This window comes from Apteryx mantelli, chromosome 3, assembly GCF_036417845.1.
Source record: "Apteryx mantelli isolate bAptMan1 chromosome 3, bAptMan1.hap1, whole genome shotgun sequence".
Taxonomy (NCBI): Eukaryota; Metazoa; Chordata; class Aves; order Apterygiformes; family Apterygidae; genus Apteryx; species Apteryx mantelli.
The window spans coordinates 82,056,781-82,070,977 of NC_089980.1; the positions used below are offsets into that span (position 1 = coordinate 82,056,781).

A 14,197-nucleotide genomic window follows, 5' to 3' on the forward strand; every position below is an offset into this window, starting at 1 on the left:
GGACTTGTGCCATAATCATTAAAAGTGGTAATTATTGCCATTTGTGATGAAGATTTGAATGTAGCCTGCTTGCTTACTTTGTTGAACCATTAAGAAGTCATTAGAAAAATTACCTTCAGGTTCTGCATACACAAGCCAGACTTGAATAAACAGATGTCACAAAAGCATTGAATTTTAAACTTTTTTTTTTTTTGGCTTCTAAACAGATGTGTATAAATTGTCTTGAAACCACTTTAATTCACGTAGCAGATATTTTGGCAAGGATTGCTGCTGTAGAAGATGGTCTTTCTCTTCTTCTTTATGGAGGAAATGAAAACTCTGCCAAAGAAGATAAGTAAGAGTACATTAATGAATTGCATTAGTCATATAAAATGAGACTTGCTTTCCCTTTTTTCATTTATTTATAACACGCTATATGTTTTGTTTATGCTTTGAGTAACAGTATCTGATTATCAGGTAAGATAGGAAGTGTTTTAGAGAATGTATTGTGGAGACAGTTGTGTGACTAGCTGGGGAAATGGCACTTTTAAGAAATACTTTTTGTTAAAGGAGACTTCCATGGCTTATGTGCTTTTATTATCCATATGAGAGAGGGAGCTTTCTTGTCTCTGAATGTAGTTCCAGTCTACTCATTGTGTTACTGTTCAGGCCAAGGCCTCTATTCTGTGTGTTTTCTTTGAAATAAATATTAAAAATCAACCTTTTTCATTGGAAGAATAGACTGAAGGTACCATTTGGATCAGCAGTTAAGAGACATACTGTTTAATACAGCAAGAGAGACAGATCTCTCATCAGAAGTTGGCATACATAACAGCATATTTAACTTAGGAGCCTGCATGATCCAATGGATAGCATATTGTTAGATGATGCTAAACAGGGCAGTAAAATTGAGAGTAACCTTTAAAAGTAACTAAGCTGCAGGTCATGAAATAAGCTGAAAAGCCACAGCTGTCAGTTATGTGGAACGTGTGGGGGAAGCTGGAGGTGTTGGAAGTAAAAGATAGTGATTTGCAGAAAAAGGTGTCCTTTGTGTTACTAACCTAGAAGACTTCAGAAGCAGATCTCAGATAGGGGAAAAGAAGAACAAGAACAAATTTTGTCCCCTTATGTCAAGAATGGTAGTACTGATTAAGCAAAAGCTAAAATGACTGTCTTGTTCTTCCTGGCTGGACTCTTTATAGAAAGATACACCCTATGTATCCTGTGGCCGTGTGGGCTAGATGGAAGGCAGTGGATCCATTTTTGTTTTATGTGGACCTGTAGCCAGAGTAAAATCACTTGCCCTACATTTTCTTCTCTTCTGAATGGTGTTCCAGGGATTAACATAGTGGGCCAGAGTTTCTTTCCTTTACTCTTATAAAAGTTTTTATAAGCTTATGCAAAGGATTTGTTTCAAACTTTATTGGTGACTACAAAACAACATTTTAAAAGTGTTATTTTACTTCTAGTCCTACAGCTGTTCATGTAATTGTTGAGTTTACAAAGAAGCTTCTTCATGACGACGTTTCTCTTTTGTCTGGATCTGAGCGTTTGCCAGTTGTTAAAGGAGCTTTCATTTTTGTATGTCGTCAGATGTACAGAACTTGTGAAGGCCTGCAGGTGCTTTTTCCTTATGGCTTGCATGAATCTATTGCAGAGGCTTGGAAGAAGGTAAATCTCATTTGGGATTGGGAAGATTAGCCAAAATTTACTGTAAGAGTTTCGGTTTATGTAATAGTTGTTCTTTGGTTTAGGTTGTTTATATTTAAGTAGTGAGATAAGAATTCTTGGAAATTCATTCTTGCTCTAAAAATTAAGTTCTGTTTTTCAGAATTTTCCTTCTGTATGTGAACTTGGCAGGCACTTAGTTTAAGACTTCTGTGTTTTAATGTGAAACCAGGAACTCTGAAGATGTGTAGGTAGATCTGTCATTCGTAGATTAACTTCTTTCTAACCGTTGTCCTTGATAGAGGTCATCTGATATCATAATAGCCAGTGTCCGCCACAGACCTGGTCTTCACTCTTTGTTTTGGATATATGGAAAGAAAAACTTCCTAGATGTGGTCTTAGTAATTTTTAAGATAAACTAATTAGTTTTGAGGTGAAATAGGAGGAAAAATAAATTCTAAATGTTTGATTTATTTGGTTAGATGCCATTGAAATACTCTCAAGAGACCTTATGAGTTGTACAGGCAGGAGTTCTTCTCTCATTTGCATCCTTGAATATCTTACCAAAATGTTGAAAGCGTAACTTCAGTCTGATTGCTAGTCTAATACTCTTTCTGCCTGAAATAACCTGAGCCCAGCAGTTCTGCTGCATATTGTGCATGTATTGAACATGCTTCATTTGCTAAACTTTTCTGGTTTTGTTGTTCCGATAGCCATATACAGCATGAAAGTTCTTACCTGTAATTATAACCATATAGTTGACATGGAAAAATGTCTCTGGATGCAGCAATAGCAGTTTTCAATAAGTTCACAGTGAAATAAAATTCAAACAAACATTTGAATCATTAGCATTAGATAAGGATAGTATACAAAACTTCAGCTTTGAGTTCCAGCTTAACTTAATGTGTATTTAAAGTATAGGTATTAAAAGTTTTAATGGAAAAACAAAATAATGGTTTGACTAAAAAGTGGAATCATCTTTTTTATTTCCTCCAGTGACTGTAAAATATTTGCTTAGAGGCAAAGGATCAGACCAAGCTAGAAAAAAAATTGACTAAACGAGTAAAGAAAGAGAGAGAGAGAGATTTGAATACAAGGGGAGCAGAATGGAACAATTATTCTTCCCGTAAATTCTTCCCCACAATTATTTTCTGATATCATTTAAATTACTGTCCCCATCAAATATAAATATAAATGTGTGTGGAGATGTGTGTGTGTGTGGATATATGTTTTTTTGACAGAAGTATGTAGTAAATTTGCTACTGAGAAATGGTTTATACCTGAGGAAAAAGTGCAAAATAAGCTTTTGTGGATAAAGAATGGAATGCAATGGTATATTCTCTACGAAAGGCTAGATTAGAACGTGGTCACTCCCCTTTTTGCTTTTTTTTTTTTTTCCCCCTTTAACAAGAACTAGGGAGATCTAGTGTTTAAAAATGATGTAAATGAACTGTAAGTTTGGTTGTTTTTTTGTTTTTCACAGACGAGTTTGCTTTCAGAAAGAATTCCTACTCCTGTAACTGGTGCAAACTCCCCCTCGTCAATAAGTCAAGAGTCAAAAAACGTGTAAGTGTTGATGCTTAATTTAGGCACATGCACAAGTATGAGCATGCACTGCTACTTTACTGACGTTTGAGGTCTCTTATAACACTGTGTTTTCTTAGCCTTTTGCCAGAAACATACTGGTAGGTAGACAGAGCAACGTCATCCTAGCATAGGTCTCTGTAGAGTTACAAAATTGTTCGTTCAGCACCTTGTTTTCAGAAATTCTGGACCAGTTTCTAGCAGAACCCTTTTTCTCCTCAAACACGTGTAAAAATAGTTCTAATAATTTGTGAGTTTTTATTAGTTGCTCACAATGTTTTTTCATTGGTGAGAAATTCTGTGCCTACTTTGCCAATTTGTAACTTCCACATTAATGCCTTAGAAGATTTGTCCAGACTCAGATAGTAAGTCATCAGTACATTTAAGGGTGGTACAAGTCTTTTGGTTCCTGAAGGAATTATCTATATATTATGTGCTTCTCTCTCATCATTGAACCTTAGTTTTGCCAGCTCAGGTTTGGATGTATGTACAAAATAGTCTAATATATATTGTAATTTTCCCAAATACTTCTTTTACTAACATAACACAGCCATAGTCCAGTGAACAAGGCATTTTTGTTTTTCAAAGCTACAAATTGTAGTGTTTTTATTTTCTTTCTATGCTTTTTTCAAATCTTTTAATGACGGTTTTGCTACTCTTACAGTTCGTTATCGGAAGAGACTTTGTTAGATGCCTTACTAAATTTTTCTGCCACACCAAAAGGACTATTTCTGCTTCATAGTACAGGAGCCATGAATGACTGTGTGACTTTTATGTTCAGCAGTATATCAAAAAGAAAACAGGTAAACATTACAGAGTATGTACAGTAGTTGGGTTTTTTTCATTACTCTAATAAAATAAGAGAAAGAAGAAAATAAGAAGCAAATAAAACCATAAAACATTTTTATTTAATTTTTGCAAAAAAAATCTAATAGGTAGCTTATCAACCTTGATGCTTGCCACATAGATTTAATTTTGTTGCATGTCGCTCATCTTCAGAATGCCAGACATATATTCAGCTATGATGACTTTTTACTGTTAAGTTTGAAATGAAAAGCAAAAGTGTTTTCTTTGTTTTTTTTGTTTTTTTTTTCCTCTTCTTCTAAGTTCAAGTTTTTGTAAGCCAGGCTGGTAGGTGGTGATAAAATCTAGGTATGATATGCAGTATTTAAAGTGTTAACATGTAAAACACCAAAAATATATGTTTTAAGGTGGAAAAACAGATAATGATATGGAAGTTCTACTGAATGGTGCAATGAACATTATAATATTAAAGTTTTTATTCTTTGCTGATGCTGCATGTCCCAGATAACATAGTATTTGTCATTTCTACTTTGATAAAATACTTTACTTGATAAAGATATTTGGGTTGTAATCTGACCATGGCAAATCTGTAGAGGATAATTTTTATGAACTCTCCAAATCTAATGATACAGTGGATTAAATTCTGTAAACAAGTATAGGAAAGATCAATATTTAAGAGATCATTTAAGAGTTCCATGCACTCTGATATCACTAACAATTTGCTCTTTATGTTTGTTGCTAACAGATAAGTGAATGTGAAGAGTTTGGTAATGGAGTGATTGTTACACAAATGGCAACAACACCAACAGGTGCAGTAGCTCTACAGAGTTCAGGTAATTAGAAGAGCAATTTTATTATGAATAGTTACTTGCTGTGGTCTCCAACATTAGAAAAAGATTGTGAGAACGATGTTAAAAAAGATGAACTGACTGGAATAATTGTGTAGTATTAGCAAATGTCTTGATTTCTTCTTGTTAGGAATTTATTCTTTCAAATTCTTAAGTCATTCACTTATCTTGATGCAGTTATTTTGTTTCTTACAGTATACATGGTTGGGTTTCCAGAAATTTTCTGTATGTGCATAAATGCATTTATGACTGTTAAGAATAAGCTGCTAACAAGTTGCAAGTGATCATTGATCCACAGATGAGAATTAATAAGTGTTGATTTCTGTAACTGGTATGCAGTTTTCCATGGCTACTGACTGCTCAAAGAGTGAGAGAATGCACAGACCTGAATGTCATTGGTTCTTATATACAATAGTGAGATGGAGTTGAGATTTTTCTGAATTCTTAAATGCCAGCCCATGGCAAAAAGTCCCTTCAAATTCATTCTCAGATAACTCAACTCAACCTTTGTCATACCATACAGGAGCCTACATAGTCAGTATGTTAACAAGAATCTTACCAATAAAGTAAAGCAGCATCTTAAGTTGTTAAGGAAGTCCATGAGGTACAGAAGGTGCAAATGTTCTCTCTCAAAATTTAGAAGTGGTTGGTGTGTAATTAAAATGCTTGACTGAAAGACTGTCATAAAGGCAGGCAAATTCTGCCAGTCAAGGAAACTGGTCGTTAATTGTTTGTTATTTATGCTTCTGGGATCTTTCTGAAATTAAGGAGTACATGTACTTGAGTAACTCCATCTGTCCTGTTTAAGATTCTCAGCCAAGTCACTTGTTGTGGCCTTTGGCATCAAAGACAAATGGTAGACCAGAAATAATCAATGTCAAGTTCAACATTGATTTTTTTCAACCCTGAGAGGAGGTTGTATAGTGTCTGTAAAGTCGTTACTAATAGCCGTTTACATCTGGAGATTTCTGAGTTAGATGGCTCTCTTTCTCCTTCTTTTTTTGTTTAGTATTTAACATTTTAGATTCAGTTAACAGTATTTTTCTTAAAAAAAGATTTTCAGTGCTTTTGAAACTTATCATTTGGGATGTTTTTATTTACTGGTGAAATAAAGTAAATTTTGTGTTTTTAAAGCCATGGGGCCAGCACTACAGAAGCACTGATCTGTAGGAGCTAACTTGTTAAGGAAGGCTAGCAGCTTATTTACATTGAAAGATGCAATATATATAAATATCATCCTACTCTTATAAAGTATTCTTTGCAAACTGCTGCTGTAGATTTTAGGCTGAATATAAGAAGAACACTATAGAAAGGTAGGTTGACTGAAGGATTGTGCATAGGGGAAATAATATGACTTTTTTTCTGGTATTCTTGCCATTCTTGTGATTAGAACAAAAATTTGTTTTAGGCTTTATAAAAGCACTTGTAACTGAACTATGGGCTCTTCTGGAATGTGGAAAAGACGATGTTAGGATAACTCAACCCAGATCTACTCCTGTCGATCCTATTGACCAAAGCTGTCAAAAGGTGAGAAGTTACTTGAGGGAGGAGAGAATAATTTAGTGATATTTTTCTAGAAATAGAAAACAGGCATAGAAAACAGCATTATATTTTATCTAGGATGTTTACATATCTTTCTAATTTTTTTTTTTTTAATCACAGCTATACTTGCTTCTAGGCATGTGGGGCAAAATTGGTGAAATTCAATAAGTCATTATTTGGCTAGTGTAAGAGTTCTTGTTTTGCACGGAGGGTCACAATGCCAAAGATCCATTAAAGTCAGTATAAAATAATAAATAGCAATCACGACAGAAGTGAAAGTCTTAAAATATTGTCCACTAGTTTAAGTCTCTGAATATTGTAGAAAGATCAGTTATCCCTGTGTTTTAGAATATGCTCTGTGCCTCTGAATTTTACAACTACGCAATAAAGAAAGTATTACGGCTTTCAAAAGAATTCTGAAGTCATTTCCAGAATTATATTTCATTTACACCAGTGGAAAAAAACCTCAGCTTTTACTAAGCCATCTGCTTGTGTAATTTGACAGTTTATACATATTTCACAGATATTGCTGCCCTTTTAGATTGTAGATATACCTGCTGGGTTTGCAGCATTATTTTGGGCAGCTCTATGCATGTCAAGTTCAGCCTACATAGAAGATAACAAACTTGAATTAAATGCCAAGTATTTTTTTAAATATGTTTGGTTATACTTACTTGATTAATAACCTCTTTCCTCCATCCATTCTTTTTTTCCTTTTTTCCTTCACTAGTCTTTTCTGTCTCTGATAAACTTGCTCACCTATCCTGCAGTTTTTGAACTCCTGAGTAAACAAGATATGCCAAATAAACCAGTGTATTCACTCCGTGAAATTCCTACAGATATAATTGTAAGTATACTTTTTCTTTTGAAAGAAAAATAAATAATTCTGTAAAGATATTTTTTCCTGAGAAGATAATTACTCTGATAATAAAATAAATTATTTCTTATTATTACTGAAAGATGTTGAAGTTTTCTGCATTTTGTATTATATACAGCATGAGGGCAGTATATGCACATATCACTTCATGTTAATCTAAATTTTCATTTTGAAGTCCTAAAGATAGTATAAAATTTGTTGTCCAATTTAAAGATCTTTCCTAGCTTGTATTAGAAATGTGTTTTTCCAGGAAAAAGTGACTTACGAATATCTGTGTATGTGCATGCAATTGCATGCCTATACATATATTTTATATAATATTGTTTTATCACTAATATTGTTTTATCACACTATCTGTGGATTCAAACAAAATGTTAGAAAGTCAGTCTTTCTTAATACCTCAGACCATTCACACAAACATAAAATCACTAATAGGAAAATTATTGATTAAGGCATATTTCAGTCTTAAATAAAATAGTATTACTATTTTAGTAGTTTAGTATTATCCTGTATTATTTACATATCCTGTATGTCTGCATATCTTGTATGTCGAAATATCCTGTATTATTTAGTAGCTAGTATTATCTTTTGTCCAACCACAATCCATTTCTTTTCTTATCTACAAATCACAAGCAATTGAGTAGCAGTTAAAAGTAGATCTTTGCTAATGAGTCAGCACTTCGAATTGATGTTGCATGAAAGTGTTCAGTGTAAACTCTGGATTGCTAGTACTTTAAGTTGTTTAGACAGCATGTATTGCAGTAGTGTTTGTTATGTTTGGAAGGGTTTTTGTTGTTATTGTTCTGTAACACTGTTTAGGTGATTTCAGGAGGAAATGCGGTGATAGGTTTAATTCATCCAATCTACTTGGTGTGTCCACTAATGGATAGTTTTGTTCAGTAATAAAGTTTTCTGAGGCACTGGAAGCAGGGGAGATGTATGCTGAAGGTGGTATATATTTGAGAGCTATCAGGTTGGGGTAGATCTTAAGTAATAATTTTGTGGCTTTTGAAGGCCTATGTCACTTAGATGTTTGAGGAACTTCAAAAGTTTGGAATTCTTTAGGTTTCCCAAAATAGCAATACTGGTATTATTGTTGAAAGTTACCTGAACAGTTGTAGATATTGGTGTTTTGGATGGGATTTGTTTCACTTAACTACTGTCCAAAAGGCAATTGCATAAGTCTAAGATAGACACCCAGGATGAAGTGAAAGGAAGGAAACAGGTTGTTTATGGGGATGTTCATTGAACCTTAATTTAAATCTAACAGTCTAAGTACTCAGAAAACTTTGGGGGTTAGGCGGACATAGAGGTTTATTGCAACCATGTTTCTGGTCACTGACTTCAAATAATTAAAGTATTTAAACAGATAGAGCTATGGTTATAAAGTAAAAGCAATTTCAGTGCCATTATAAGATTTGGAAGAATAAAATCTTCCCTCAGGCGTCATCCAAATATGCAGAGATGGGACTAGGAAGACCAAGGCACATTTGAAGTTTAATCTGGCAAGGGATGTCAAGGATGGCAAGAAGGGCTCCTTTAAATACCTCAGTAACAAAAGGAAGACTAGGGAGAATGTGGGCCCACTACTGAATGGGGCAGGGGCTCTTGTGACGAAGGATACAGAGATGGCAGAGATACTGAATGCCTTCTTTGCTTCAGTCTTTACTGATAAGACCAGCCCTCAGGAATCCCAGTCCCTGGAGAGCAGGGAGAAAGTCTGGAGAAAGGAAGACTTTCCCTTGGTGGAGGAGGATCAGATTAGAGATCATTTAGGCAAACTTGACATCCACAAGTCCATGGGCCCTGATGGAATGCACCCACGAGTGCTGAGGGAGCTGGCGGACATCACTGCTAGGCCACTCTCGCTCATCTTTGAAAGGACATGGAGATCAGGAGAGGTGCCTGAGGACTGGAAGAAAGCTAATGTCACTCCAGTCTTCAAAGAGGGCAAGAAGGCGACTCCAGGGAACTACAGGCCAGTCAGCCTCACCTCCATCCCTGGAAAGGTGATGGAGCAGCTCCTCCTGGATGCCATCTCCATGCACGTGAAGGACAAGAAGGTGCTCAGGAGTAAGTCAGCATGGATTCACCAAGGGGAAGTCATGCTTAACCAATCTGATAGTCTTCTGTGATGGGGTGACTAGCTGGGTGGATGAGGGGAGAGCAGTGGATGTTGTCTGCCTTGACTTCAGCAAGGCTTTTGGCACTGTCTCGCATAACATCCTCAAGCTGATGAAGTACAGGCTACATGAGCAGACAGTGAGGTGGACTGAGAACTGGCTGAATGGCAGAGCTCAGAGGGCTGTGATCAGCGGCGCAGAGTCTAGTTGGAGGCCTGTAGCTAGCAGTGTCCCCCAGGGGTCAGTACTGGGTCCAGTCTTGTTCAACTTCTTCATCAGCGGCCTGGATGAAGGGACAGAATGCACCCTCAGCAAGTTTGCCGATGATCCAAAACTGGGAGGAGTGGCTGATCCACCAGAGGGCTGTGCTGCCATTCAGAGGGACCTGTACAGGCTGGAGAGCTGGGCGGAGAGGACCCTCATGAAGTTCATGAAAGGGAAGTGCGGGGTCCTTCAGCGAGGGAGGAATAAGCCCATGCAGCAGTACAGGCTGTGGCCTGACCTGATGGAAAGCAGCTCTGCGGAGAAGGACGTGGGAGTGCTGGTGGACAACAAGTTGACCATGAGCCAGCAATGTGCCCTTGTGGCCAAGAAGGCCAGTGGTTTCCTGGGTTGCATTATGAAGAGCATTGCCAGCAGGTTGATGGAGGTAATCCTCCCCCTCTACTCAGCCCTGGTGAGGCCCCATCTGGAGTACTGTGTCCAGTTCAGTGGTGCCCAGTGACAGGACGCGAGGCAGCGGGCACAAACTGAAACACAGGAAGCTCCATCTGAACATGAGGAAAAACGTCTTTACTGTGAGGGTGACAGAGCACTGGAAGAGGTTGCCCAGAGAGGTTGCAGAGTCTCCTTCCTTGGAGATGCTCAAAACCCGCCTGGACGTGATCCTGTGAAACGTGCTGTAGGTGACCCTGCTTGAGCAGGGGGGTTGGACTAGATGATCTCCAGAGATGCCCTGCAACCTCAGCCATTCTGTGAAAATCTAATTGATTTGTATGCTTCGTCCTTCTATATTTTTGTATCATGTCACGTCACCACAGAATTTGACTTGTACTATTTATGCTGAACTATATTTGATAATGTACAGAACTTCAGTCATCTTGGTATGCTCTTTGTTTCTTAAACACGCAGGATTTAAACATTATTTCTGCCCTTAGTATTGGTGGCTAACTATTTGCATCATTGCCTGAACAGATTATCAGTTGGGCTTTTGCTACTTTTAACAGTTGATTAATCAGGTTTTGATTTTGTTGTCTTAGGAAAGTTGATATGGCCTTTTCTTAATCCGTGCCAGTTTTTTACCCTAAATTTGTTGAATAAAAATATTTTATAGAATGGAGCAGGTGAATCGAGGTCCTTCTTCCTGCTTCCACTCTACTTTTGAGAGGTTCCACAGGTACAGAGTTGCAAGTGAATCTAGCTTGAAATGTACCCTCCAAATCTGTCTCTTTGAAAGGCACGTTTAAGCTAGGTGAAATTCTTCTCCAGTGATTATGGAGAATATAACTTATATTTAGATACTTTTAGGTATTTAAATTAAATAACATTCTACCATAATATTTAAATTTACTTTTTTTTTTTTTTTTAAGATTTATCTGCACATTTTTCTGATCAGACCCTCTGTTGTACCTTCTTGACTATCTTCCTTCCTGATATCCCAAATCAAAGCTTGAACTGTTTTCCCAGTAGTCCTATGCCTGTGCCTCCCCTTTCTGCTGTTTTACAGGCTCCAAGCTTGGATACATAGATGAGAGAAGGAAGTTGTTGCCGAAGAAATACACCTTGGCATTTGACTCTCTGTACTTGCAAATATATAAAAAGCCCTAAAACCTTAAATGAATCAATCATATGCATTACTGATTTTATTGCTAGCTACTGATTTTTTGATAATGTGTCAACAGCCTTGAGGTCAAAGTTGAATTGTTTTCTTGTGAATTTGAATGTGAATTTTTTCCACTATATGGAAAAAGCATATTCTTTGCAGCCCTTTCCCCCAACCTCCCCAAAAAATCTAATAGGTAAAATATGTTTTCACTTTATTTTAAGTAAGAATACATTTTAAGGTGACAGTTTGCTTTGGCAAACTTTAATTTTTTTTCTACTACTGTGCATTTTATTGTATTTACTGAAATATAAATTTTAGTTGATTTCATGATAGTATGGATCCTAAGTTTTTTCTAATATGATATTGAAATGACTCATTGATCTAAACAGTTGAATAATAATTCCCTCTGCTGTCTCTGGCCATTCTTACTAAACAGAAATAAAATAAAAGTTTGAATTTGATCCAGATTTTTAAAAGCCCATAAAGACTTTGCAGTTTGCTTCTTCTGACTACACTGATTGTGTAGCAATCGGTTTCTAAGAAGATAACATCAGTGGATGTTTTTGTGCAATTATTACTCTTTTTTTAATCAAGTTATTGCTTTAGAAGCAGTTTGGATATGCAGTAAACCAGAGGGGATTTATGGAAGAAACAGGAAGCAGCCTTAGGTCATTGTCTATTATGTTAGACTCTGTATGATGAAAGAGATAAGACTCAACATCCAAGCCAAACCTTGCTACACCCAGCATTGATAGCCATGCTTCAAAGCCTTTAGTACGATCTAGAGTTAGGGAGGGTATTGTACTAAAGGTATTGCTCTTTCGGTCTGGTATGGCTTATCAATCATACTTCTGTGTTAATTTCATCAAAATTGTTGGACAAATACACATTTCAGCTATATAATAAACGGTTTTATCATGGGTTAATATTAAACATGAAGTAGAATACTTGACATGCTAGGATCTTTTTGTAAGTTTAGTGATTTTTTTTTTTTTTCCTACTTAGTAAGTTCTTTTGTTTTCCAGCCTTCTGTACTGTTTCTTTTTGCCTTTGACTTTTATGGTGGAAAGCACCTCTTGTTACAAAAATAATTTAAAGGGTTTGGTTGTTTGTTTTTAATCATAGGTATCATTCTGTAGTAAACATCCCTATGAAACTATTATGTATACAAAATCTGAAGACATACATGAGTGTTTTTTTTACTTATCTTCTTTTGGCAGGATATCATTGACAGGCTTATAATTTTGAATTCGGAAGCTAAAATTCACTCCTTATTCAGTTACGAACAATCGCATATATTTGGTCTGAGGTAAGATTTTTTTAATTATTATTTATTTATTTATTTATTTTTTAGTCCTTTGGTCACAATAACTAAATAGGATACAATATGCTTATATGCATTGCTTCCAATCAGCTAATGTTGTTTGGGTTTTATTATGCATGAAGCTGAAATTCACTTTTTCTTGAACATAGGAAGATTGAATGAAAAATACATCCTACAAAATGAGAATAGCAATGAATCTAATCTTATTACAGTAAATGGATATATTGTAATATGATAAGCAGTAATAGAAATTGGTTATTGTTATTTTTGTCTAGTTGATTGAAAAGGAAATGTGGTACATCCATCATAGTGCATAAAACAAAAATCATACCAAAGTACTAAAATAAACAAAGTATTTTATATCATGCTTCTATCAGGCTTCGGTTTGTCTAGTCTCCCTGCAGTTAATTTTATTTATTTATTTATTTATTAATGTATCAGTGGAATTATCACTATTTTCACCAATACTCATTTTGAGAAGGACAGTATCATTGGGTCCCAAATATTTCTAGAACCTGAAGGAACACTTCAAGTGTGCTCACTCTGTCATGCTCATTTAAGTGTGTTATAATATTTTAACATAGAAATCATAGTTTCTCTATTTTGTTGTTTTTCCAAAGCTGAAGAATACATAATTTATTAGTTCACATTTTTATTAGTAGCTTGTATAATATATACAGTACAGTTAAAATAAAATCTCTGTTGGATTGCACTTCATAGTATAGAAAATTCTGATCACCTTGCTTGGGCAGGTTAAGGGTCAGTGGGTTATATACTGCAAAGTCAGCTCTCTTTAGCCATATTTGTACTATAGTATCAGAATAAAATAATTGTATACTATGGAATCAATAACCATAAATTATAGTACAACTTGCTGATAAAGATGAGCATGGAGGAGAGGAACAGTGACAGAATTTGGAGTTGGGAGATGTATGATTTTCTCCTGTATATCAGAGTTACAAATACTGTTTTGGAAGAAGTCACTAGCTGAATAGGAGTGAAAAGTCCTAAAATGGAATTAGAAAATAAAGATGTTATTGGGTATTCAGAATTATCCTGACTTCATAGAAGACTTGACAGAACTCCCACTCATTTAATTAGGGATAAAGGAAAGTGAGGTGTTCTGAATTTTAAAATACCAGTTTGCTTTTAGAATGTTTTCTACCTTTATAAGGTGCTGCCTTAAAGAGGTAAAAGAAGAGACTTCTGCTGTGGTATTGGGAACCCTTGTAGGTTGTAGGCAGAAATGAATTACTCGGCCTGAGTGTAGAAGCAGTTAATTCCCATAATGTAAGACAGAGCGTTACACAAGTTCGTGAATCCTGTGTTGAAGTTGTTGAATGCTTATAATATTTTTAGCCAGGCCTATATCTTGTGAAGCAACTGAACTACCTATAACTGCTCATATGAGCAACGTAACTAGTCCATCCATAATCACCTAAAAAAAGCCATATATTTAAGCAGATAAGATGAGCTTTACAGTTCATCACAGAAATGAAATTTTCCACTGAACCCTGACCAAGTTTTTGTTAGATTTGACACCATTAATACAACTAAATGCAGCTAAGTTATTAAGCTCTTCACAGGGTCTACACAGCCATATACTGTTATTTGGTCAGGTAT

The 14,197-nt window shown here is 35.8% G+C and overlaps 1 protein-coding gene across 5 annotated transcripts in view; it reads left to right on the forward strand.

Annotated features, from left to right (window-relative positions):
* The window catches only part of TBC1D32 (TBC1 domain family member 32), a 97,815-nt gene that overhangs the window by 21,220 nt on the left and 62,398 nt on the right, over window positions 1-14,197 (forward strand). For 4 of the 5 annotated variants that reach the window (XM_013959076.2, XM_013959080.1, XM_013959081.1 and 1 more), the window contains 8 exons: window positions 207-334; window positions 1,449-1,650; window positions 3,131-3,213; window positions 3,896-4,034; window positions 4,781-4,868; window positions 6,292-6,410; window positions 7,156-7,272; window positions 12,471-12,559. In XM_013959076.2, the coding sequence (XP_013814530.1) occupies window positions 207-334; window positions 1,449-1,650; window positions 3,131-3,213; window positions 3,896-4,034; window positions 4,781-4,868; window positions 6,292-6,410; window positions 7,156-7,272; window positions 12,471-12,559 (965 nt within the window). The remainder of the gene's footprint in view (window positions 1-206; window positions 335-1,448; window positions 1,651-3,130; window positions 3,214-3,895; window positions 4,035-4,780; window positions 4,869-6,291; window positions 6,411-7,155; window positions 7,273-12,470; window positions 12,560-14,197) is intronic. The other variant, XM_013959079.2, reaches the window with a different exon arrangement.